The sequence below is a fragment of the Pseudorca crassidens genome, chromosome 4, assembly GCF_039906515.1.
Source record: "Pseudorca crassidens isolate mPseCra1 chromosome 4, mPseCra1.hap1, whole genome shotgun sequence".
Classification (NCBI taxonomy): domain Eukaryota; kingdom Metazoa; phylum Chordata; class Mammalia; order Artiodactyla; family Delphinidae; genus Pseudorca; species Pseudorca crassidens.
The window spans coordinates 4,934,209-4,957,800 of NC_090299.1; the positions used below are offsets into that span (position 1 = coordinate 4,934,209).

The window sequence follows — 23,592 nt, forward strand, 5'->3', positions numbered from 1 at the left end:
TCACCGAGCGATACCTCATAAGCATAGCACAGATGCCTTCAACGTGCAACTACAGATCCACCTGTGTCCAGTTTAAAAATGAAGGTGTGAGTGGAAAGGACGGTGTGGGCACCGCATTAAGAGGATTGAAAGATCCAGTCTGTTCTCAGATTCTCTTTGCATCGAAAAGACAAGATATGAAAACACTGGCTTTAAAAGACCATTTATTTATTGATCTTAAATATTTACAACTCATGGGTTAAAACATCTATCCATTTATTACCAGTGGGCTATTTTTTGGGGATTTTTGTTAGGAAGGGGTTTCACCTGTTATCTTTACCACTTTTATTTCTGAGGGAAGAGAATTCCGGGTTATCTTTCTAACTCTATATTCTGCTTTCTAGTTGTTTTAAACCAGTCACCTGGCTATCTTAGTAAATCTCAACGACAGCCTCATTAACAGGCTAGAAATAGTTTCCCATCTCTGAAAAGAAGGTCCCACTGACTTAGCCACTGCCACATATCAGCTCCTAAACGACCTACCGTGCAAAGCATATTCAGTACATATAATGACACTTCTGAGTGACCGCAAATGTACACCGATAGCATTCCGATGGAAAACCAGAAATGGAATTTCTTCAAGAAACATAATAATGGGGGACACGGAGACACAGCAAGGATTTGTGAAGAATGTATCAAGGAGAACTGATATTTCCACTTAAATAGCAAGCAAAAACCCCTCCAGCCTAAACGGTTCCTTTGTACACTACGATTTTATTAGACCCCAAGTAAGAACATCTTTAACGTTTTAAGAAGATTACTATAAATTACTCTATAACTTATGTTTTGCATGGTTTTTAAATGTTCATAATGCTATAATTTATTTACTTAATTTTACACGAAGATATAAAAAAAATAAATATTGCCATGCATGACTTGTTGATATTTTTAAAAAAACCACAAATAAATAACTGGAAACGTTGTCTAGAGAAACTGTTCCTGCATACTTGTTAATTACAGGGGACTCGAGCAAGTCTATTTCAATACAGGATCCTGAAACTGAAAGAACTTCGGAACAAAGCCAAATATAATGCCCTTAAAGGATCAAAATGTAATTAACGCTAAGGGAAAGAAAACAATACAGACCAAACCTGGAGTGCAAACACCTTTTTCCGCTGTAGGTTTTAATGGAAAAGGTTTGTGAGCAAATGGGGTTCCTTCCCAAGGGCATGCTGGAGACATGGAAACTGAAGTGAGAGGAACTGGGGGGCCTTCCTCAGTCAACCTCTCATCTCATTTCAGCTTCCCGAAACGTCCCTGGTTAAGACTTGGGATGAAGGAGACACAGACAAGCACGTATAAATGTCCGTCAACGTTCCTCCTTAAAGCTGAAGTCGCACACTAGGGACAGGTGGTCTGAAGGGTAATTGAAGGACGGCAGGCGGTTGGGTCCAATCTGCTCCTCCGTGAGCAGATCCAGGGCCGACCTCACGCTGAGCGCGTGCTTGGAATACCAGATGTAGTCCAGAGTGTGGCGGCACTCGCCCGAGGTCCGGATCTTCCAGGTCGTGTACGGAGGTTCCGACTGCCCGTCCGCGCTCAGCAGCTTGTAGGCGCTGTTCAGGTTGAGGCTGGAGGAGGCGAAGTGTCTGTAGACCTCCTCTGTCGGCTCTGCGTTGAAGTCCCCGCAAACGATGAGGGGAATCTTGGCTCCCTGGGTGATGCTCTGCAGGTTCTGGAGAAGGTCACAGCCTTGAGCCGATCGAAATCGCTCCCAGCCAGTGCGAGCCTTCAGGTGGGTGACGGCGATGCAGAACTGTCGGCTGGACTCCTTGCACTCTAGGGTCTGGGCAATGGCCACCTGGTTGGTTTTCAACGTCATGGCCGTCAGCCTGATGTTGGCACTGTTGACTAGCTTGAATCGGTTCTGGAGGAAAAACAAGGCACAGCCATCTGGTCCGTTGTTGTGTTCCACATCCAGACAAGGTGACCAGGGCTTGGGGAAGAACGTGCCCTGATAGCCCAGTCTACTGAGGAGGGGGTGGAAGGTGTCGAAGTAGTGGTCCACCTCTTGGAGGCACAGTATATCGGGCTGGTAGGCTAGGATTTCTTCCAGGATGAGACATTTCCTCTCTTCCCACTTGAGTGCTTCAAGAGGGCACTGTACAAAGTTGTCTTTGCCTTCTCCAAGAGCTGAAAGAAAAAAGCCGGCCAGTGGTCAGCGACTAAGAACCGCTACCAAGTACCTGTGAGTCTCCTCAGGCTTGACGCTACCCAAGACCTTCAGAGCGCTTCCCCTGCTTCAGATGCCCTGGGTGGTTCTTCTCGTACTGCACCGACCTCTTACCATGCAGATGAAGCAAGCAACTAACCGATCCTTTCGTATGAAAACTATCTCTTGTCACTATGTTCTAGGACATGAGATCTTCTTAAGTTTTAGCTTTAGACAGCGTTCTCTGGCGTCCAAGAGATCTAAACTATGCCAGATGAAGTAAATACATTTAACTCTAGAGAGTGCTTTCAACACTGACTTATAATAAGCCATACTAGGCCTTTATAGACACCACTTAGAATAAATGACACCCATTTAAAATGGGCAGCTTTTTCCTACACCTGGAAAAAACAAATGAATCAAAGAGTGGAAAGTCAGGGAGTATGCCCTTCTTTTCCAGAAAAAATGGTGACCCTGGTTTCTTCTTAAAATTTCAACTGCCACATGATCGGCAATGAGGTTGACTGACACACCTGTTTTTTAACTGAGCGGACCCAGGAAAGGAGTCCTTGCTACCGTACAAAGTAGTATCTTAAAGCACAGAGAACTGAAGCAACATCTCTGGCCTCAAATTATGAAGAGGCGTCTGGATAAGAACCTGGCCTCAGGAGGACCCCGACTCAGCACCACCCCTACACAGCCCCCATTCCCTGCAGGAGGTTCAGGGTCACCCGTTCGGTAGACTCAGTTTCCCCCTTCCAGGTGCTATCTTAGTGCTGTGGACAACTGATGAAAGCTTATGGGCTAACAGGAGACAGGAAGCACGTGCTGCGAAGCAGACACTTTCCCCGAGCACGGAAAGTCTGCACACGTGGAGGGGAAGGAGTACGTCTTCAGCTGATGGAGTGGGCAGTGAAAGCCAGACGACACCCCTTCCTAGCCTCCCCGTGTGGGAGCTCCCCGGGCGGCCCCAGCGCCCCGCCCCTCTCCCTGCGCGCAGACGTACCTTGGGCAAGGATGTTCCACTGCATGACCCGGATGGGTGTGTGGCTACTACTGGGGCCATCGGCCCTCAGATCCACGAAACCCCGCTGGAAGCGGGGAGGCCGCGTGTGCAGGACGGCCCGGCACTCCTCAAGGAGCTCTTTAGGGTCAATGGGCTCCAGGTGTTCCGGGTCGGGGGCCACCAGATACGCTGGGTGCTGGGAGGCGGAGCTGCCGTCCAGGGTCTTGGTGAGAGCGCTGTAGAGCCGGCTCGTGCCGCTTCCCATGGGACACGCTGCGGGGAAGGAAAGCACAGTCACTCGCCCGGCTCCTCGCCGGAAGACAAGGCACTTACTGTCCACGGAAGCCGCGGGCTCGCGAGCTCACTTTAGGCCGATGTTGCCACGTTCGCGTTCTACAGGGTGGATTAGAGGAGTTTCCGGATTCTAGCTTTCTCTTAGGGCGGGTACTTGAAATACCGCTGTTGAGAGACCTCGATCTTTATGGCTTATTCTAACCTAGGATCTGTCTTTATAATTTACAGACACAGTCTTATGAAAGCACGGCTAAACAAAATCCATATTCCTTTTTCTGTGCATTTTAAGTGAGAACGTGAAGGCCAGTGTGTACAGAGCCAGACATCAGAAAGCCCAGTTAATCCTGGAGAACAGGTTCGGTTAGAGCAGGCTGTTGCCCTAGCCATGTCACCTATACAGATGCCTCTGCTGTGGCGAGAAACGGCTGGATTAAGTCCATATCCCACTTCTCGTCCATGTTAACTGTACACCAGGGATCTGGCTCTCTGTGGGACTCCGGACATCACGGAGCAGTACGGTCTGTAATCTAATATCGACTGCCAGACTTTTAACAAGTCAGAAACGGGGTTGGGAGCAGAGGCAGTTGCCCACATTTTCTGGGGTCCTGGGAGGAGAAAGGGTGAGGAGCGGTGCAGGAGGCACTGTCAGTGCGCTTCCGAGGCTTCCTACTGTTATCCAACCGGACATGAACTCACTAAGGAGACTAGAGCACAACCTTCAACGAGTCCGCGTGAGGAGAGCTGTGCCCGCGCCTCCCTGGTAAGTAGCCGCCTGCTCCTTTCAAGGTCAGCCGTGTTGCCTCTCATTATAGTGCGCATTAGGGGCACCTTCTACCTGGAACCACTCCTCGATTCCGTGCGCGGTTCCTGGTATGGAGGAACCTGGATTTCCCTACCCCGTCCAAGTCCTGGCCTCCTCTTGCAGGACACAAAGTTTCCTTCATAAAACGTATTATTTGGCAAGCGGATTGCATCGGAAACTAGCGGTGGATGGAACCTGCTGTAGCAGGTCACAAAAGCAGACTCAAGTGTTCACCACCAAGGGTTAACAAGCATGCAAGCATGCTTTCTACTGTTCCTTTTCATCAACTCAGAAGTAGTTCCCCAACAAGAAAGCTAGATGGAGGCAAAGAAACACACCAGTTTTCCCAACATACATTTCTGTGCACGTGCGACTGCCAGCAAGCCTGTTCTCACAAACGCACACGCGTGAACACACGCACACACCTGTCCCGAAACTGTTTGATTTCAGTATATTAAATTCCTTTTAATAAATCTGTTTGCCTATCTGAGTACATGGGTCCAGAGGAATTTTCTTCTTGGCTGGCAGTACAACTCTGAAAATCTTTCTTCTGTACTTCTGGTTTTTTGGGTTTTTTTTTTTAAGGCAGTAAAAATATTACTCAGCCATAAAAGGATACGAAATTGAGTTATTTGTAGTGAGGTGGATGGGATGGACCTAGAGTCTGTCATAGAGAGTGAAGTAAGTCAGAAAGAGAAAAACAAATACCGTATGCTAACACATATATATGGAATCTTAAAAAAAAAAAGGTTCTGAAGAACCTAGGGGCAGGACGGGAATAAAGATGCAGACGTAGGGAATGGACTTGAGGACACGGGGAAGGGGAAGGGGAAGCTGGGACAAAGTGAGAGAGTAGCATGGACATATATACACTACCAAATGTAAAATAGATAGCTAGTGGGAAGCAGCCGCATAGCACAGGTAGATCAGTTCGGTGCTTTGTGACCACCTAGAGGAGTGGGATAGGGAGGGAGGGAGGGGATATGGAGATATATGTATATGTATAGCTGATTCACTTTGTTATAAAGCAGAAACTAACACACACACACACAAATAAATAAATAAACAAATAAATAAAAGGCAGTAAAAAGTCCAACTGGGGGACTTCCCTGGTGGCACAGTGGTTAACAATCCGCCTGCCAATGCAGGGGACATGGGTTCGAGCCCTGGTCTGGGAAGATCCCACATGCTGCGGAGCAACTAAGCCTGTGCACCACAACTACTGAGCCTGTGCTCTAGAGCCCGTGCGCCACAACTGCTGAACCTGTGAGCCACAACTACTGAGCCCGCGTGCTGCAACTACTGAAGCCCACACGCCTAGAGCCCGTGCTCTGCAGCAAGAGAAGCCACCGCAATGAGAAGCCCATGCACCACGATGAAGAGTAGCCCCCGCTCGCTGCAACTAGAGAGAGCCCGCGCGCATCAAGGAAGACCCAACACAGCCAAAAAATAAAATAAATTAAAAAAAAAAAAAAAAAGTCCTACTGGTTTCTCAAGTGTGGTTTCCAGATCGGCAGCATCAGCATCACCCTAACGGTCAACCAAACTGTCACAGGGCATCACAGCAAAGGCACAGGGGCTCCAGTATGTGACATTTGTCAGGCTCTAGGCAAAGGACCAGCTTGATGCAGCTCACTTTCAACAGGACTGCTCTACATCCTTTTAATGCCATCATATCCTTGCCAAGCTGAGTTCTGGGGTAGTTGCTGTGATAAAAAGCAAGTACCATGTGAAAAGGCATGTGAAAAAGAGGGTAGCCGTGTCCAACAGGAGTCGAAGGTTTGAGGAGTTACGTGAAGCCAGAAAGACTGTCCCGAGCCACACTTCCTTCTAAAAACTTAGAAAAACCTTCACGTGAAGTGAATAAGGAACAGGTGGGCGTCTGTTCAGACAATAAACGTGTGCCGGAAACAGACGGCGAGGAAGCCAATCAAAATTATATCCTACTGCAAAATGAGCTAAAAGATAAGACAATGACAGAATAGCCTAAATTAGAAAACTCAGAAGTGAGGCAACACAAGGAATTAGTAACAAAAAACATACCAAAAAGAAATGAGGAGAGAAATCATTTAAGAGGCAGTGGCAAACATTATGTACTAATGTTAAGCGAAGATGCAACATATCAGGAAATGAAACAAATACTAAAAACTAAAAATCGAGAAAACTTTTAGGAGCACAAAGTTTCAATCATGCAGGATGAATTCAGTTCTGGAGGTTTAACGTACAGCATGGTGACTGCAGTTAACAATAGTGTATTCCATGCTTGAAATCCTCTAAGAGAGGAGATCTAAAGGGATCTCACGTCCCCACTCCCTCAAACACACAGGGTAACTATGTGAGTGAGATATGTTAATTAGCTCGACTGAGGTAATTATTTCACAACGTTTACAAATATCAAAATATCGTGTGCTTTACCTTAAATACATACAATTTTTATTTGCTAATTGTACCTCAATAAAGCTGGAAAAAAATAAAGTGAATGGTGTAAGAGGAAAAAATTATGAGGTTAAAAAAACATGTATCATGGACACACATACCTGAGAATATCAACCCAGAATGACCAACACCAACTGGGCTGCAGAGAAAAAGAAAAAGAAAAAATCCCTTGGGCTCTAGGCAAAAGCAGCAAGTAACTTACAAGGACAATTAGAGCATCACCGGACTTCAACTGCAGTGTTTTATACCAGAAGAAAATGAAGTTACGTATTTCAAATATACGTCAAACTTTATATAGATGGCTCATCAGTACCCGAGCCAAGGATTTTATATCCAGCAAAACTGGAACACTGATGCCAGGAGCACTTCTTCCAGAAACTACTAGAGTAGGGGACGGCAAACTGCAGCTAGATGTATTTTAGTACAGTCCTCAAGCAAAGAATGGTTTTAAAGAGATGTGTCACACACACACACACACACACAATGTGACAGGATTGTTTTTGGCCCTCAAAGCCTAAATGTTTACTATCCTGCCCTTTTCAGAAAGGTCTTTGCCACCCCTGGAACTAGAAACAAGATTTAGACCAAAATGACCAGAGACACTGATTTAAGAACTGGTGGTACTATATTAAACATATAGCTACTTAGAAAATCAAGTCTAAATGAGGTTAAAAGACAGAGTACAACATACGATGGCCATGTGATCTGATAATGAACCAATGAAGGTTTAGCACACCCCAAAAAAGCATGGGGGTGGGGGGGAGCAGGGACCAGAAAGCAAGCATATTCAGTTAAACATTGTTTAACTGTTTTTAGGGAATTCCCTGGCGGTCCAGTGGTTAGGACTCTGCCCTTCTACTGCAGGGAGCATGGGTTCGATCCCTGGTCAGGGAACTAAAGATTCCCGTAAGCCATACATGGTGCAGCAAAACAAAACAAAACAGAAAAACTCCAAAAAACACAATCCACAACACAAAACACTGATAATTTGGACTTTATCATAATAAAAAACTTAAAAAATATTGTCTTCAGTGATCATAATTAGTAATGGTAGTATCAGAATTCTTATTCTGAGACTGTTGTGTAGATGTGAGATGAAGCAGATTGGATATTCTAATTTCATCATTCCCTGTCGTCCTTTTTTGGTTTGGTCTTAGAAATGTATGTATAGGCTATTAGCTACAACATTCAAGGAAAACATTCTTGTTAAAGCTGGCTCATTTTGGACCAATAGTGGATTATTAAATCTTGTCATTCACCTTATTTGTGACTTTTGGTGGTTTTCAAAAATTAAATGTACCATCAAAGGACAAAGCTTTGCAGCAAAAAAGAGGAAGGATGTACTGCATCGTGGGTATCAAAGCATCAGTTCCAGTCCCAGCTCTACCACCATTCAGCTGTGCCACTCTCCAGAGCTGCTGACAAGGCTTGTTAAGTGACCATAATTTCTTTACGATTATTTGGAAAATGCATCTAGGTTAGAACAGGCAGCAATTTCAAAATAGTATTTCTACTAGAGGGCACACACATCTCTATTAAGAAAACTTGCGTATGTTATTCAAAATGACTTTTATTCCCCTCAGATTTGAGTCCCCAAATGGACAATTTCTGTTGGGTGTAATAAAAGTACTCTGGAATGCACTAAAGGTTGTCTTTTCAAAAATTTTACTGACATAGACCCTTTGCTCGTTTCACGAGATTCCTTTACCCAAGAAAGAGAATCGGGCAACATTTCAACTAAGAGACTGGGCAGAGGGGAATTTCAGGGCATATTTACTATAGTCCTGTTTCTCCTCCTTAGGTCCTACAGGAAACCCTAAGACGGTCCCCTTGATGGACAGATGCAAGCCTGAATACCCTGTTTGATAACGAAGCCAGCCTAGGACATGCCTTCTGATACCAAAGTACCTGGGAAGCTGGTCAACCAATCGGCTTCTCGCATAGAGAGCAAGGCGTCAGGACAGAGACACATGGTCCTGGAAGATGACTCCACCCTCCTCCTAGACAGCAAGGCTCTGCTCCCGCTGGGCACTCCACATTCTGTCCAGCCCTGCAGGTCACTCTCTCGGCCAGTGGGCACTGGCAAAACTAATCTCCACAACCTAACCTAACCCTGCAGTCCTCAGGAACCATCTGTCTGCAGTATGCTGATTCTACATTCTTATTTCTCTGCTCTCTGAACTTTGGGAAGAACGCTCCATACCTAAAAAACATGAGCTGATCTTTTCTCTCAAGAAGTGTCTGGTTAAAGATTAATAGAGAGATAAATGAACAAGAGAAAAAGTGAATGCATACTGTGTGGAATGGGCTGGGGTATATAGTAAGGGCTAAACCCATCAGGATGGAGAAGAGTTATCAGAAAAGGACTTCAGAAAGGACTCAAGGTATTCAGCTCTCATTCCTGACTCCACCACTTCCTTGGTAGGTGGCCACCATAAGCCCCTGCCTCGCTCTCTCAGACACCACGCTGGTCCACAGGAGATACCTCACTGAACAGACTAAAATCTCTCTCCTTATTGGCTACGGGGCTTATTTTGTACGGGGGAGAGACAAACAAGGTGAAAGACATTTTGTCATATGCTGAAAAGTGCTTTGGAGCAAAATAAAAAGGTGAAAGGGGAGACAAGGAATGCTAGGGACTGGAAGTTGCTAATTTATACAGGATGCTCAAGGAAGTCTCACTAAAGGTTACAGAGATCTGTCATAAGGAAACCAGTCTTAGAGAAATCCAAGAACATTCTGGGCAGAGGGAATGGTGAATGCAAAAGCCCTGAGGAAGGGGGCTTCCCTGGTGGCGCAGTGGTTTAGAGTCCGCCTGCCGATGCAGGGGACGCGGGTTCGTGCCCCAGTCCGGGAAGATCCCACATGCCGCGGAGTGGCTGGGCCCGTGAGCCATGGCCGCTGAGCCTGCGTGTCCGGAGTCTGTGCTCCACAGTGGGAGAGGCCACAGCGGTGAGAGGCCCGCGTACTGCAAAAAAAAAAAAAAAAAAGTTTCCAAGGCGGCTGGCAGAGCAACCAGAAGGGTGAAGCTGCCAATACAAGTTAGGAAGAGGGGGTGGGATCTGCCGTAAGACATGACTAATGATCAGGAGAGAGGTGCAAACTGGAAATGAACACGTGCAAGACGTCGGGCACAGACGAGGACTCAGCTCTGGATCAGACTGGGGAGGGTGTGGTGAAAATCTGCAAAGAAGGCAAAGGCCAGGGGCAGGACAATCGGGAGAGCAAAGTAGAGAAAGTTTCGTCCACGAGGGAGCTGTGTCCTGTGTCAAAGGCTACTGACGGTTCAAGGAAAATGAAGACTGAGCACAGCTCAGATCTGGATTCAGCGACATGGGAAACGTTGGTGAATTTAACGACAGCGATTTTTGATTTTGGGTGGAGGTGTTGGGAGAACAGGACAGAGAGTGGAGATGTATTTTGAGAAAATCTTGCCCCCCTCCCACCAAAAAAGGAGAGAAATGGAATGGTGGCTGAAGATGGAGGCTTGAGAACTTGGGGAAGCTGCTGTATCACCTTTGTTTGCTAACGGGGGTGACACAGCAGAGGGAGAAACCCACGAGGCAGGAGACTTCAGGCATGACGACACAAGGAAGGCGACAAGTCCTCCCCCAGAACGATTATCAACCCGGACGAGAGTGTCAAAACCAGCCTGAATTTCAGTGCTCTGGACGGAGACCAAAGGCATACAACGAACTGAGAAGCTTTTATTCACGAACGCGATTGAACTTCAGTTAAGAACAGTGCTAGCCTGTGCCCGGTCCTGCCGGAGCTGGTGCCACCCCTCCCCCTCAGCTCCATGGAAGTATTCAACCAGGGCAGCAAAGGTACTAAATTAAGTTAAAACCTGCCCCAAAGCAAGGCCCAGGCCCTGATGGCTTCGCTGGTGAGTCCATCAAATATTTAAGTAAGAAGGAGCAAGGCTTCAAAAACTCCCACGTACTGCCTCCCACGCAGAGCCGCTCTGGAAGATAGTTTGGCAGTTTTAAAAATACACGTAGAATTCATGCCCCTAGGTATTTACCTAAGTGAACTTGAGTTCATTCAGGAATAGGTATGCAGGGACTTCCCTGGTGGCACAGTGATTAAGAATCCGCCTGCCAATGCAGGGGACACGGGTTCGAGCCCCGGTCCTTAGCGTGTGGAAGATCCCCCATGCTGCGGAGCAACGAAGGCTGTGTGCCACAACTACTGAAGCCCATGCGCCTAGAGCCCGTGCTGCGCAACAAGGGAAGCCACCGCGATGAGAAGCCCGCGCACTAAAACAAAGAAACGAAGAGTAGCCCCCGCGAGCCACAACTAGAGAAAAACCCATGTGCAGCTTTGAATGCAGCCAAAAATAAATAAATTTAAAAAAAAAAGAAAAAAGGAATCCCATGGTACTGAGCTGGAGTCAGAGATATCAGCCTGAATTCACGTTTCACTTACTATACATATATAGATGTGTAGATACAGAGATAATGAGCGATGTGGACGGCTGTGTTTTTCCACTTGCTGTCTGCCATGAGCTAATCATTTATTTAATTAATTAAATTAATTAATTAACCATCCCCCTGCTTTTTTCCCACGCTACAAGTGTCTATTTTATATCTTTATATGTCCGGGGTTATTGTGAGGATAGAAACATAAATCTAAAACATTTTGCTAAGATATAACATTACTTCTTAAGGAATTTTGTTTGATTTTTTTGTGGGACCCTAGGAGGTCCTGATGCCTTGTCACGCCCCAGCAGATAAGGTACTTCTGTAGCAATGAACGCTTTCAGTTAAAACTGTCATTTTTACATGATGCTACGTAAACATACATAATAAATACACATGAATATTTATATATTTACATGTATAACATAAGCTGTATCTAGCCAATAAGTATAAAAATTGAAACGGACACATTCTACACTCACAACTCAGTGCGCACTCACGGCACACGTAGATATCTAAGAGGAGGTTCACAGAACAGCTTATTTCTGCATGACATCTGGGCCATTTTCTGGTGCATTCCGTTTCTTTTTTAAAAAATGCTGGTCGTGACCCAACTTCGTTTGGTTTCCGACCCACCGATGGGGCGCTGCTCCAGCAGCAGCTGCGGGCATGGTTCATGGGCCACTAGGGATGTCTGAGACTCTTGGAGCCACGCACGGCCAAGGTGTTCATGACGCCGAGCCCCCACGTGCCGTTTTCTCTGTCTTGGTGCTTGTTGTTCTCCGCACAGCCGTGGTGAAACCGCTGTCCTGTCGGCACGCCCCGGCACCCAGCGGCCCCGGGCTCCACTAGTGGCCACGGTACGCAACCCCATCACTCAGGGTTTTAGTTTAAAAGTGTCTGTTTTACTTTAAAATGTCGCTTAGTGAGGCAGTAGTAAGTATCTCTGTGAAATGTGCATCCTCGATGACATACTTTTAATAGGTGACAAAATGGAGCGTCCACAGAAACACGCTGCGCGCAAAATGCGCTGCCGTAAGGAAAAGCGCTCGGGTGAGCGTCTGAGCTGCAAAATGACCTCGGCCCTGTCTTCACGGAGCATCATTTCACCTCGAAGAGCCGACAGACTATAGTTCATCACACATGGGCACGAGGCGGACACGCACCCACAAAATGTAAGAGGTCAGCCTGGCACTTGAAGGAAAACAATGGACGGAGTTTTTGCCCAAGAGGAGAGCTTCTGGAAAACACATCTGCCATCAGGAGCCTGACAAGTCCCCAGTACTTAAAAAAAGTTTCTGACAAGATGGGTGGCGAGAGAAGCTAGTTATTTCTATACTGTGTAACGCTTGGAAGATCTGCATAACGCAGTGAAACAACATTTCCCAAATAACCGATAGCAAAAGTTCACTGATATATATGGTATCGGATTCCACGTCACAAATAACCACGTATTAACATAGAGACTACTACAAAAAAAGACTACCCACGATTATCTTATAAGGCTATTCAAATACTTTTTTCCAATTATATCATCTGTGAGAGACTCAATTTTCTTCATATATTTTAACCAAACCATATCACAACAGACTGAATGGAGAAGCAGATACGAGAATATGGCTGTCTCCTATTAAGCCAGGCTTTAAAGAGATTTCCAAAAATGTCAAACAATGCCACTCTTTCACTAACTTTCTTTTTGTCTTGGAAAACAGTTAAAAAGTGTTACTTACGTGAACACTGATTTTACAATTAAATGACTTGATAAACATTTAAAAATTCTCGTCTTACTTTCTAACATGATATATAAACATAGGTCATATTAATTATGTGATATATTAACCCACATAGACAAAATTCTGTGGGACCCTCCGTATTTTTTAAGATTGCGAAGGGGTCCAGAAAACAAAAGGTGAGACTGTCTCTTCTAGACCAACCATCACCTGAGTGTAGACATCCCGTTCCAGGGGATACAAGCAAAGCAATCCCCGGGGAGAAAATGAGAACTAAAAAAGGTGAAATGAAATAACAGAAAGTAGACATGTCTGTAATTCACACAGAGCACGTATCTGAATTTTTCTCAAACTGACAGAGCATCTGATCACAAAAGGTGGGAGAGGTCACTGCTGCTAGGCTGTCTCCACGGCACTCCAGAGACTAGTACTATCTCCAAATCACGGACAAGCTTCCCTGACCTCTGTCTTTATATTTCTAAGCTAGATTTTCCATAACTCAAAAATATTCTTCTCATAAAGTCAGGTTACTGAACCAAATCAGAAGGGATCTGGGGAAGACCCAATTCATTTCCTCCCGTCTTCAGTTATTCTTTTCGGCTTTTATCCTAAGAACATACGAGCTTACTCAGTTATTTTTCAAGGCTTTATTTCCTAAAACTTTCTGGTAACATAGAGACATCAATTCAAAGGAAGTGCTAGGGAATAAATAACTCAAAGTGGACACCAAGGAGACTTCACATGCTATTTGTGTACTTATAACACCGTCGTAGCAAGGCTCAGAGCCACCCAGGAACTGCTAGGTGGGAAGGCAAGTTATCTAAATTTGAGAACAAAGGAACGCTGCAGAGCGCGCGACACCCTCTGCCCCTCCCCCACCCTGAGGATGACGCCCCTGACGGCTAATGACTGCTGGAAGCTTACTACGCACCACTCGCAAATTAAGTAATTCTCACTACATTCCTAGGAGGTAGCCACTCCGATTATGCCCCTTTTACGAGGAGGGATAACTTAGTAACAATTCTCTCACCTGTTTTAAAAAAAGTCATTTTTTCTTTTAGAGTATCAACCGTTTAAAAAATCTTTTCACACATAAATACAATTCCAAAATTGCTTGCCTTTCTGCTGAAGTTTTATACCTTAATAGGGGTTGCCATTCAGGGCTTTAAAACGATTGTCACAGGTTCAGAACAGCAACATGGAAAGCCACTTTCCTGAGGCAAGGCAGCACAAACAATTCATCCAGGTGGTTGCTGAGATACTGGAAGGCATGAAATCTTGACAAAACCTCTACTGAACTTTTACTTGGCACTCATACTAGCTTCTGGGTCGAATTTTACATGTGTTATTTATTTGACCCCAGATTATATTTGGTTTTGGCCCCAAATTCATTTTTTTCCAGCCACTTGACTAGAGAAAGTTATCAGCCATCACTTCAATGTAATGCACATGATGTAATTTATACAGGCAAAAGGCAGGTGATAACAGCTTTATCTCTCATGCCTCTATTTCTCCTTTAGCTGCACCACTCCCATCTCTTGCCGTTTCCCAATCCTATAAGCATATTTCCATATACACCGGCAACTGGATGCCTGCATTCCGTGATGATAGGATGGCGATGAACAAATACGTCGCTATTTCACGTGATAGGAATAACTCTTCTTACCTTTGTAACAGCCTTTAAAGGTCTGCCAGAGAATTCGCATTATTTAGGTTCCAGAAATACAGCAGTGGTATGTAAACTTCCCCCATTCTGTCATCCCTTTATTTTCCTAATAAAGCAAAAGTGGGCTAACTACTAAAATACAGAATACATTTACTCTTTAAGCTACTGATTACTAAAGCAACAGGCAGACCACCATATAAGTTCCTAAGAGTGCCAGCCATCAGAGGCAAACGATCAGGGGTTTCATGAAAACACCTTCAATCAATAACTAGAAGGCTGGATGAGAACCCAAACAGCTGAGACCTAAACTGACTGGGCTGACCACCGCAAGCAGTCCTAACAGCACTCAGAAATCTCGGCAGAAAGACCTCTCTCCACGTCACATTTCTCTACTTACCCAGCAACTGCTGCTTCTAGAGTCTGCCCAAACCATTCAGTCTGTTAATAATTTCTCACAACAGCCTGAGCTCAGTCTCCTGAAACGATGGCTTGGCAAAAAATACCGGTTAAAAAGCAAAAACGGAAGGAAGGCCAGGATTCTCTGGGTCCAACGCCTGAGAAGCTGCTGGAGCTGACCAGCCTTGGGCCCGCGGAAACCTCCAAGCGTCAAGTACCCAGAAGTGTAAAGCACAGACGTCACGGGAAGGCATCACTGAACAGCGAGCCTGTGCTGCCACCTACTGGCCGCGTGCTGAACCACCTCGGGAAGTTTAGACGGGCTAACTCGGCAGCTAGCTGTCACTGGGCTCCTTAGAGCAGCTTCCTGAACACACGCGGCCACCTTCAGGACAGTCACAAGATAACCATCGACCTAAAACAGCCGGGGTGTTGGATATGTGGGATAGTTCGTATTTACTGAAGAAGTCAAAGATTCACAGCCCCCCACCTCACAGCTTCATGGAGCGAGCCCCAGTGGCTCCTTCTTCTCTTACTTAAATGACCCTTAACATCTGAACTACAATCCCTGTCCTTCACTCATTCCTCCTCATAGGAGGAACAGGGACTACATCTGCCTTGATTACCACTTCCCCTGGTACCCGGTACCCGGCCTAGCGCTTTAAGAACGTTGATAAAAGAAAGGATGGCAAGGGGCAGCAAAGTGTTCATTAAGGACCCCTGTCAAACACTGGCAGAAGAACCGCCTTACGTTGGTAGAGCACTTTACGGTGCACTAGGCACTTTTACTTGCTGAGACACCTGTTACCTCTCAAGAACCCCTTGGCTATTTTATAGATGAGGCTCAGAAGTGACTTGTCCAGAGCCACTATTAAATGTACTCTGTATTTTTGGAATTTTGTGAGACTGTAGTCAGGGCCCTCTCTTTGTGTTTATGTACCCGTATCAGCCAGAACACCGAAACTCAAAACAGTGCAACACGTCCCCGGCAGGTCCACCTGGTAAACGCACACAACCACCTTCAAGTTCTGCGACGCAGTGTGGACCTGTAGTACGTTACACTCCCCGGGTCCTAGAGACCGGATTCTAAGCATGGGAAAGCCTTACGGCGAAAGTTTTCACTTTTCTCAGTGAGGCAAGATGGTCTTGAACACATGGACTCGGGTTAGGCTGCCTCGTTTCAAATCCCGGTTCCTCCTTTACTAATCGGATCCTGACCAAGGTATTTACCTCTGTGGCTCACTTTCTTCACTGAGTTACTGGCCGCTGAACTGAACTAGCTATACCCAGCACATTCGAAATGGGAGCTAAATGTTAGCTATTTTGTTACTGTTAGTGACGCGCACTTTCTGGGTTTAAAGAGAAGCCGCTTTTAACATCTGAGAGCCCAGCATGCGCCATGCTCCTTGCATGTATTTTCATTACTCTTTCCAACAATCCAGCAAAGTAGGTATTGTGTTTGCCCACTTTTATAAACACGGAGACGGAGGTTAAGCGATTACCCGGTTTCCTCAGGATTGCACAACCGGCAAAGGGTCAGGCCCTGGGGAAGGCTGCCTGCACCCTGGACCGCTGCTCGGCAGCATCCCCGATAGCGCTGGTCCAGAGTCAGGACGGTGCGCCCGGGGTCAAGAGGTCGAATTCCACCTCCTCTGCGAGAACGTCACGAGGACGTCACCGCTGTCACAGTGCGCACGCTGGCACAGCACAAAGTGTACAAAGCGGAGTAATGATCCGCACGGCGTGGCTAGAGATATCGAGTGAAGGTCACGGCTCTCAACCTAGCGTGTCTAAAAATACAAGATCCTAGACACAGTGTGACAGTCCCAACGACCTCTGCTGGGCAGCAGTCACAGACAGGAACGCCCACGTGTCTTCCAGACAAGGCTAAGCTGTACCTTCAGTCACGCCCGATTCATCTAGAAAATACGGCTAAGGGAAAGAGAAACCCCTCCACGATGAACGCTGAGGTTAACCTGTTAAAACTGGTGCTCAGATTGTTAGCGGCCTGGCCAAGCACTTCCACAAGCCCGGCTTTTCTAGCAGAATGCTCTGAAGGGAAACTGAAAAGGCAGAAATGAAAAGAATCTGGTGGGACAGCAGCTCTCCACTAAGACATCAGGTCTGTGTTACTACCTGATGCCCATCACTGACGTTCCCGGGATACTCGAGAAGTGGGCCAGGTTTACAGCTACGAATGGAAACATGGAGTATGGAGCCAAGAGGACTATTCTGCTGGTATTCTTCCCTCTAGATCAGAGGTCCACACACCACAGCCCGTGAGCCACATCTGGCCAGTGCCCTGTATTTGTGCTACCTGTGATCTTAGACATTTTTAAATGGTTGAAAAAAAAAAACTAATAATATTTCATGATGTGAAAATCATATGAAATTCACACTTCAATGTCCATAAATAAGATTTATGTATTGTCTGTGGCTGCTTCCACACTACAGCAGCAGAGATGAACGGTTGTAACAGATATTTGGTCTATAAATCCTAAAATACACATAGCTACATATATTTACAACTACACAGGACACAATGTAAGACGAGGCTTCTGTGAGAAGGAGGCGTGGAGAGCTAGAAAATGCCCGGAAATTGTAAACGACTGCAAAATAGACACGTTCAGAAAATCTCATGAAATAGAGATAAAAGACTTGAAAAAATGAGAGGAGCCACAGAGGGTGGGTCCATATGGACAACAATCTGTCCATTGTTGAACCATTGTGAACTTTCCAATAACATGATACAGTGATGAATATGATAGAATAACCCAAGAAATAACAGAAAATCTTCCTGTGCTAAAGCACGGGATGGCCTTAGACTGAACGGGCTCACCTGACCTGAGACATTCATCCTGACAGAACTTTTGAACACCAAGGGCAAGCAAGCCTAAACTTCTGGAGATACCCAGTACTGACAAAGACATTTAAGCTCTGAGGGAAAATATTTTTATTAATGGGCATGTGTTACTTGTGTAATTTAAAATAGTATTTAAAAAAACTATCATGATGAAAAGCTGCTCAACATGACTAATTATCAGAGAAATGCAAACCAAAACTACAACGAGGTATCACCTCACACCAGTCAGAATGGCCATCATCAAAAAAATCTACAAACAACAAATGCTGGAGAGGGTGTGGAGAAAAGGGAACCCTCTTGCACTGTTGGTGGGAATGCAAATTGATACAGCCACTATGGAGAACAGTATGGAAGTTCCTTAAAAAACTACAAATAGAGCTACCATATGAGCCAGCAATCCCACTACTGGGCATATACCCGGAGAAAACCATAATTCAAAATGACACATGCACCCCAATGTTCATTGCTGCGCTATTTACAATAGCCAGGTCATGGAAGCAACCTAAATGCCTATAGACAGACAAATGGATAAAGAAGATGTGGTACATATATACAATGGAACATTACTCAGCCATACAAAGAAACGAAATTGGGTCATTTGTAGAGACATGGATGGATCCAGAGACTGTCATACAGAGTGAAGTAAGTCAGAAAGAGAAAAACAAATATCGTACATTAACGCATATATGTGGAACCGAGAAAAATGGTACAGGTGAACCGGTTTGCGGGGCAGAAATAGAGACACAGATGTAGAGCACAAACATATGGACACCAAGGGGGAAAGTGGCGGGGTGGTGCTGGTGGTGGTGGGATGAACTAGGAGATTGGGATTGACATGTATACACTAACATGTATAACCAAGAAGAACCTGCTGTATAAAAAAACAAAATTCAAAAAAGAAAAAAACGATCATGAAAATTTTCCAAATAAAATTCAGCATGAACCACCTAAGAGAGAAATGCACGTCCACCTTGAATCGCTAAGTATTCATCAAGTGCGAGAACCATTCATGTGGTTATCAAGGTCCTACGAATCCCCATTAGAGGGACTCCTAACAATAAACATATATGCTGCGTCTCCCTCCTCCTTCCAAGAACCCGAATACACCCGCCTCACCTCTTTTAGCAAACATCCCATCGCAGGAACCTACAGAGTATATAGGCGTCCACCTACCTACTCTATAAATCGTACACTCCCGTTACAATGCCAGTGTCAAGTTCTGCCTCACTGAACTTTCACAAAGACACCAGTTCTTTCCTTTCCTTGAAGCTCGCTTTTGCTCAGGTAAACATTCTTGCTCAGGCGTCTCCTGAATTGTCTTAGGCCCCAAGCTCACAACTCTTAACACTCGTCCAGAATTCTCTCCGGGTTTCCCAAACTTTCCAGGAGGAACAAGTACCTCTAGGAGTGGAGCTTATAAAAGACTCCCTAGGCTTTCCAGAGAATCACCTGGGGCATTTGTTAAACACAACACAGCCAGGATTCTCAGGAAAAATGGATTCAAGTAGACAGGTGAAAGGCCCAGATGATTCTCAAGTACCCCTTTTCCCAGGGTGTTCATCGCTGTTCCCATACCTGCCACCTTCTTCCGGCACATGGTCTTCTCTCACCCTCCTTTCTTGCATTCAAAGCAAAGTTTTTATCCAACAAATCTAGCCACACTCACGTCTTTCTTCTCAATCTCTGCTGCAATTAGTCATGAGAAGCAATAAAATATTTGGCCTTTTAAGTGTACTATGTTCAGTAATACTTGCGGATCAACTGATACCAATTTATCTTATTAATTTTTTTCCCCTAGGTAAAGTCCAGCAGGCGAAGTTAAATGATTTGCAAATGTTCACACAAGTGTGTTGAATGTGAGCCTGGAGCCACGGTTACTAATTCAAAAGCCCCCAATAACTCACTGTATTTAAGCTCTTACCATTAAATGCTACAGGAAAACAATACCTTGGTTCTCCTACAAAGAAAGCAATTTATTTTTGTAGAAGCTTGATAATTACAAGCTTTTGCATTTCTTCTCTCTCATAAGCAGCTTACTCACACCGTTAAGGGACATACTAAATAAAGCCGCCTCCTCCAATGAGCCAGTATTTGCTTTTAAAATTGTACCAAGAAAAAAAGCAACATGTTCCAGTGATGGAGAACAGTAATTCAGCCAACTCTTCATTAGCTGAGGAGGAAGGCATTTATAAACCCACAGATGACACCGGACCAGTACAGTCATCCAACACAGTAACTGTGGCAACTGGTGCTTCTTTATGGGGGCTGCTGTCCTTCCATGAGAAAAGGTAGCCAAACACTGCTAGGTCCCCCTTTCAATTCTAATAACCCAGCATTTGATGACTGCAAAGAGGCTGCACTCATCTTTCCAGCGACCTCTGATTGCCAAGGGGCGTTAAGTTAGGAAGGAACCGATTATCAAATGGGGTCAAGCGTGGGGCTTTACTACCCATTCCCCGCCGCAAAAACGTGCTGAAGGGAAGAGTAGCTTCAGTTCCCTGAAGGTTTCTCTAGCCAAATGTCTAAACCTTGGGGCCTGTAAGAATAATCTGGTTATTACTGTTGCTATTTAAGTAATGTGGAATCTGGGGTCCACCAGTAACAATTCTGTTTAGTAAGTCTACAGTAGGATCTATGAATCTGCATTTATTTAAAAAGCACCTAATGCTGGTTCCGAGGCTCTTTGGGAAACATTTTGCAAGGTATCTCTTCTCTCACCCTGACACATCCATGCCTCATGCCTTCCACTTTGCTCCTGGCTTTTCCCAAGCAAAGTGTTCTAATCTCTTTCCATCCTAAACTGCACTTCAAGGCCCAGCTCAAATGCCAGCCACGTTCTGAAGCCGAAAAAGATCACCACTGCTAAAAGAGACTTTGCACTCTCTGGCATCCTTGTGCCATTTGCAAACCTTTAATTGTAACAGACTAAGAATAAAAGGTGTTTGATTTCATTAAACAGTCACGTCTTTGTGCAAAACTCACCTCTCTTACTGGGCACACTAAACTCCTTAGAGGCTGGCTAAGTCTCACGTTCTTTTACCTCCTATAATAAAGCATCTACAGAGTGAGACAGACTGTAAGTTTTTGAATGAATGAGTGATCAAGCGATGAGCTGATGAATGCATTCACGAGTGTCTTCCAACAAGCAGCTGAAGCGAAAACTGCGCAGAAGCCGGAAAATTGCCTAGATCTTGTAGTAGTAACTGTCTATAATAGTTTACAATAGTGTAACTACCATAAAATCTTTCAATTTCCTTCTAAAACTTCAGGGGACTTCCAGAAAGTTCATTAAACATCTTTCTGGGTCCAAAGCCTAAGATTTCAAATGTTCTGGCCTCTCTTCCTCAGCCAACAGCACAGCTCTCTGTATGTGTGTTACGCAAGCTATCTGTACTCCCAAGATGAGCCTACTGACTAACTGCCCCGAGGGGCCTGGAGGAAACTTAAGGTGAAAAGTTAAGATAGGAGAGACGGCTAGGAAGACCCCAATTGGTTTTCTTTCACCCCTTCTCCTACCTCAAACCTAACAATGTTCCTCTTGAAAACTTCCAGCAAGAAAAACCACTGACCTTCCCTGGTGGAGCAGTGGTTAAGCATCCACCTGCCAATGCAGGGGACACGGGTTCGAGCCCTGGTCCGGGAAGATCCCACATGCCGCAGAGCAACTAAGCCCGTGCGCCACAACTACTGAGCCCACGTGCCACAACTACTGAAGCCCACGCGCTAGAGCCCACCGCAATGAGAAGCCCGCGCACCGCAACGAAGACCCAACGCAGCCAAAAATAAATAAACAAATTTATTTATTTAAAAAATACTTTATAAAAAAAACACTATCAGATATTAGGTGGTAACCATTCTAACAGTTATTTCATTGTGCCAAACTCCTATAGAACTGGAAAGATCTCGGTGACTGCCAAATTCACCCTTTTTAAGAACACTGAAGAATTTAGAGTCTCCGGTAACCACTTTAACATCCTAAATTTATTTTACTTTATTTTATTTATTCATTTATTTTTGGCCGCACCGCAGGGTATGTGGGATCTTAGTTCCCCCGCCAGGGATCGAACCTGCGTCCCCTGTGGTGGAAGCGCCGAGTGTTAAACCACTTGACCGCCAGGTAAGTCCCTAGTCACATTTTGGGTGATCACTCTAAGTAAAGAAAGCCACACTGAACATATTCTTTTTACTGCTCAATCTGTCCTTAAGTAAATCCCAAACTTGGGAATTCCCTGGCGGTCCAGTGGTTAGGGCTCAGGGTTTTTACTGCCCTGGCCCTGGGTTCAATCCCTGGTCTGGGAATCCCGCAAGCCACGCAGCGGGGCCAAAAAAACCCCCCAAAAAAACCCCCAAACCGTTAATCCAGACCTTTGGAGCAAAATGTAGTTATTTACAATCTAAGATGCTCATACGTCTTAAACAGCAATAAACTTGAGCACAACCAAAATACACTTTTTTAGTGTGGTAAGATTGCCAGTTTTGAAAGAGAAGCTTTATTCCTCATTTTGAAAAGTATGACTACTTTTTATGTAGATTGTAGCCGCGGTAATGGGTGCTCAGGCAGAAACCTCTGTGGCCAAAAAGTGGAAATCCAGGGCACGTGACGTATAAAATTGGCTCTTGGCCAAGACGGCATCACCTTTGCAAGATCTTAAGCCAGGTATACAGGACGCAGAATGACGCAAATATTAAGACGGGAAGGCTCCCGAAAGATTTCAAATGTATGTCCAAAGAGTCAGTGCGTGTTATAACACACTGTTCACATGACATTTTTCAAAATTCAGAAACCTAAAAGACATGTAGGTCACGTGATCAGATAAGTGTAACTTTAGATTTTTTGTTTGTTTGCATAAAATGTTCCATCATTAGTGCGATTAGAAACAAAACACAAATAATCTGCGGCCTCGGAAGGGGAAAACTTACAGGTCAAGAGCGAGAAATACAAAAACCACGGCATCGAACGGTAAGGATCAAACTAGAAGCTCCCGCGGGGTTCCGGTTCTTACCGGACGCGGTGCAAGCCCCAGGCAAGGGAAGGCGAGGGCAGAGCCGCAAAGCGGAGCGGAGACAGCGGCTCAGGGAGAGGGGAGCCCGCTTCCCGGTCCGACCCCACCGCCCGGCGGCCCCCGGCTTCCCATTCATTCCGCGCCGTCTCCAGGTGGCGGCCGCGCGTTGGCCGCCGCCGCGTTCTCCGCCCGGAACCGCCGCGCACTCACCTGTTCGGGAGCAAGCCCTCGCGACGCTGCGGGCCGCCGAGGCCACCGCCAGGAGCCGGGGGGAAGCGAGGCGGGGGGCGGCGGCGGGTGCCGGCGAGCGGCGGCGCGGCGGCGGGCCGGGCGGGCGGCGCAGGCCGGGCGCGTCCCTCTGCAGCAGGGCGGAGCAGAGCCGCCGCGGGCTCTGATACATGCCGGGCGCCGCCGCCGCCGCTGCCGCCGCCGCGGCCCCTCGCGCGCCCGACCCACCCGCGGGCCTCGCCGACGCGGGCGAGCCGAGCAGACTCTCGGGGGCGTCCGAGGGGAGGCTCCCGGGCTCCTTCTCTTCCCGCCGCGGCCCGGGGGAAGGTGCTGGGCAGGCGAGCCCGGGACTGAGTGGCTGGTGCTGCGGCTGCTGCGACGCGAAGGCGCTGGCTGCAGCCAGCCGGCGAGAGCTGAGGGGTAACCGGCGAGCGCAGAGCGCTGACAAAGCGGGCGCTACCAAGCGCGACAGGGAGGGGGGATCCATAGGATCGGAGCCAGGCGCGACCAGGTAGGGACTCCTCGAACCGGAGTGATACTGATTTGGGAGGAAGCG

General features: G+C 46.2%; 1 protein-coding gene and 1 long non-coding RNA gene across 4 annotated transcripts in view; one reads left to right on the forward strand and one right to left on the reverse strand.

Annotated features, from left to right (window-relative positions):
* Positions 1-186: 186 nt before the first annotated feature.
* NOCT (nocturnin) lies at positions 187-23,223 on the reverse strand. 3 transcript variants are annotated; one of them, XM_067735059.1, is made up of 5 exons: positions 14,944-16,524; positions 6,831-6,868; positions 5,779-5,999; positions 3,198-3,470; positions 187-2,172 (listed from the first exon to the last, which is right to left on the reverse strand). In XM_067735059.1, the coding sequence occupies exons 4-5, from the start codon at positions 3,460-3,462 to the stop codon at positions 1,349-1,351; spliced, it is 1,089 nt and encodes a 362-aa protein (XP_067591160.1). In that variant the 5' UTR covers positions 3,463-3,470; positions 5,779-5,999; positions 6,831-6,868; positions 14,944-16,524; the 3' UTR covers positions 187-1,348. The 3 variants fall into 3 exon arrangements, with proteins under 3 accessions (XP_067591160.1, XP_067591159.1, XP_067591162.1); XM_067735058.1 differs by lacking the exons at positions 5,779-5,999; positions 6,831-6,868; positions 14,944-16,524 and adding an exon at positions 23,019-23,223; XM_067735061.1 differs by lacking the exons at positions 5,779-5,999; positions 6,831-6,868.
* Positions 22,479-23,592, forward strand: part of LOC137223395 (uncharacterized) — a 157,548-nt gene continuing 156,434 nt past the window's right edge. The window contains exon 1 of the long non-coding RNA XR_010942850.1: positions 22,479-22,765. This is a non-coding gene — a long non-coding RNA (uncharacterized lncRNA). The remainder of the gene's footprint in view (positions 22,766-23,592) is intronic.

Coding starts and splice junctions, on each gene's coding strand:
- NOCT (XM_067735058.1), bottom strand. CDS start 23,208: ATGTATCAGAGCCCGCGGCGGCTCTGCTCCGCCCTGCTGCAGAGGGAC. Junction 3,471..23,018: donor GAGGGCTTGCTCCCGAACAG/GTGAGTGCGCGG, acceptor CCTTCCCCGCAG/CGTGTCCCATGGGAAGCGGC. Junction 2,173..3,197: donor GTGGAACATCCTTGCCCAAG/GTACGTCTGCGC, acceptor TTTTTCTTTCAG/CTCTTGGAGAAGGCAAAGAC.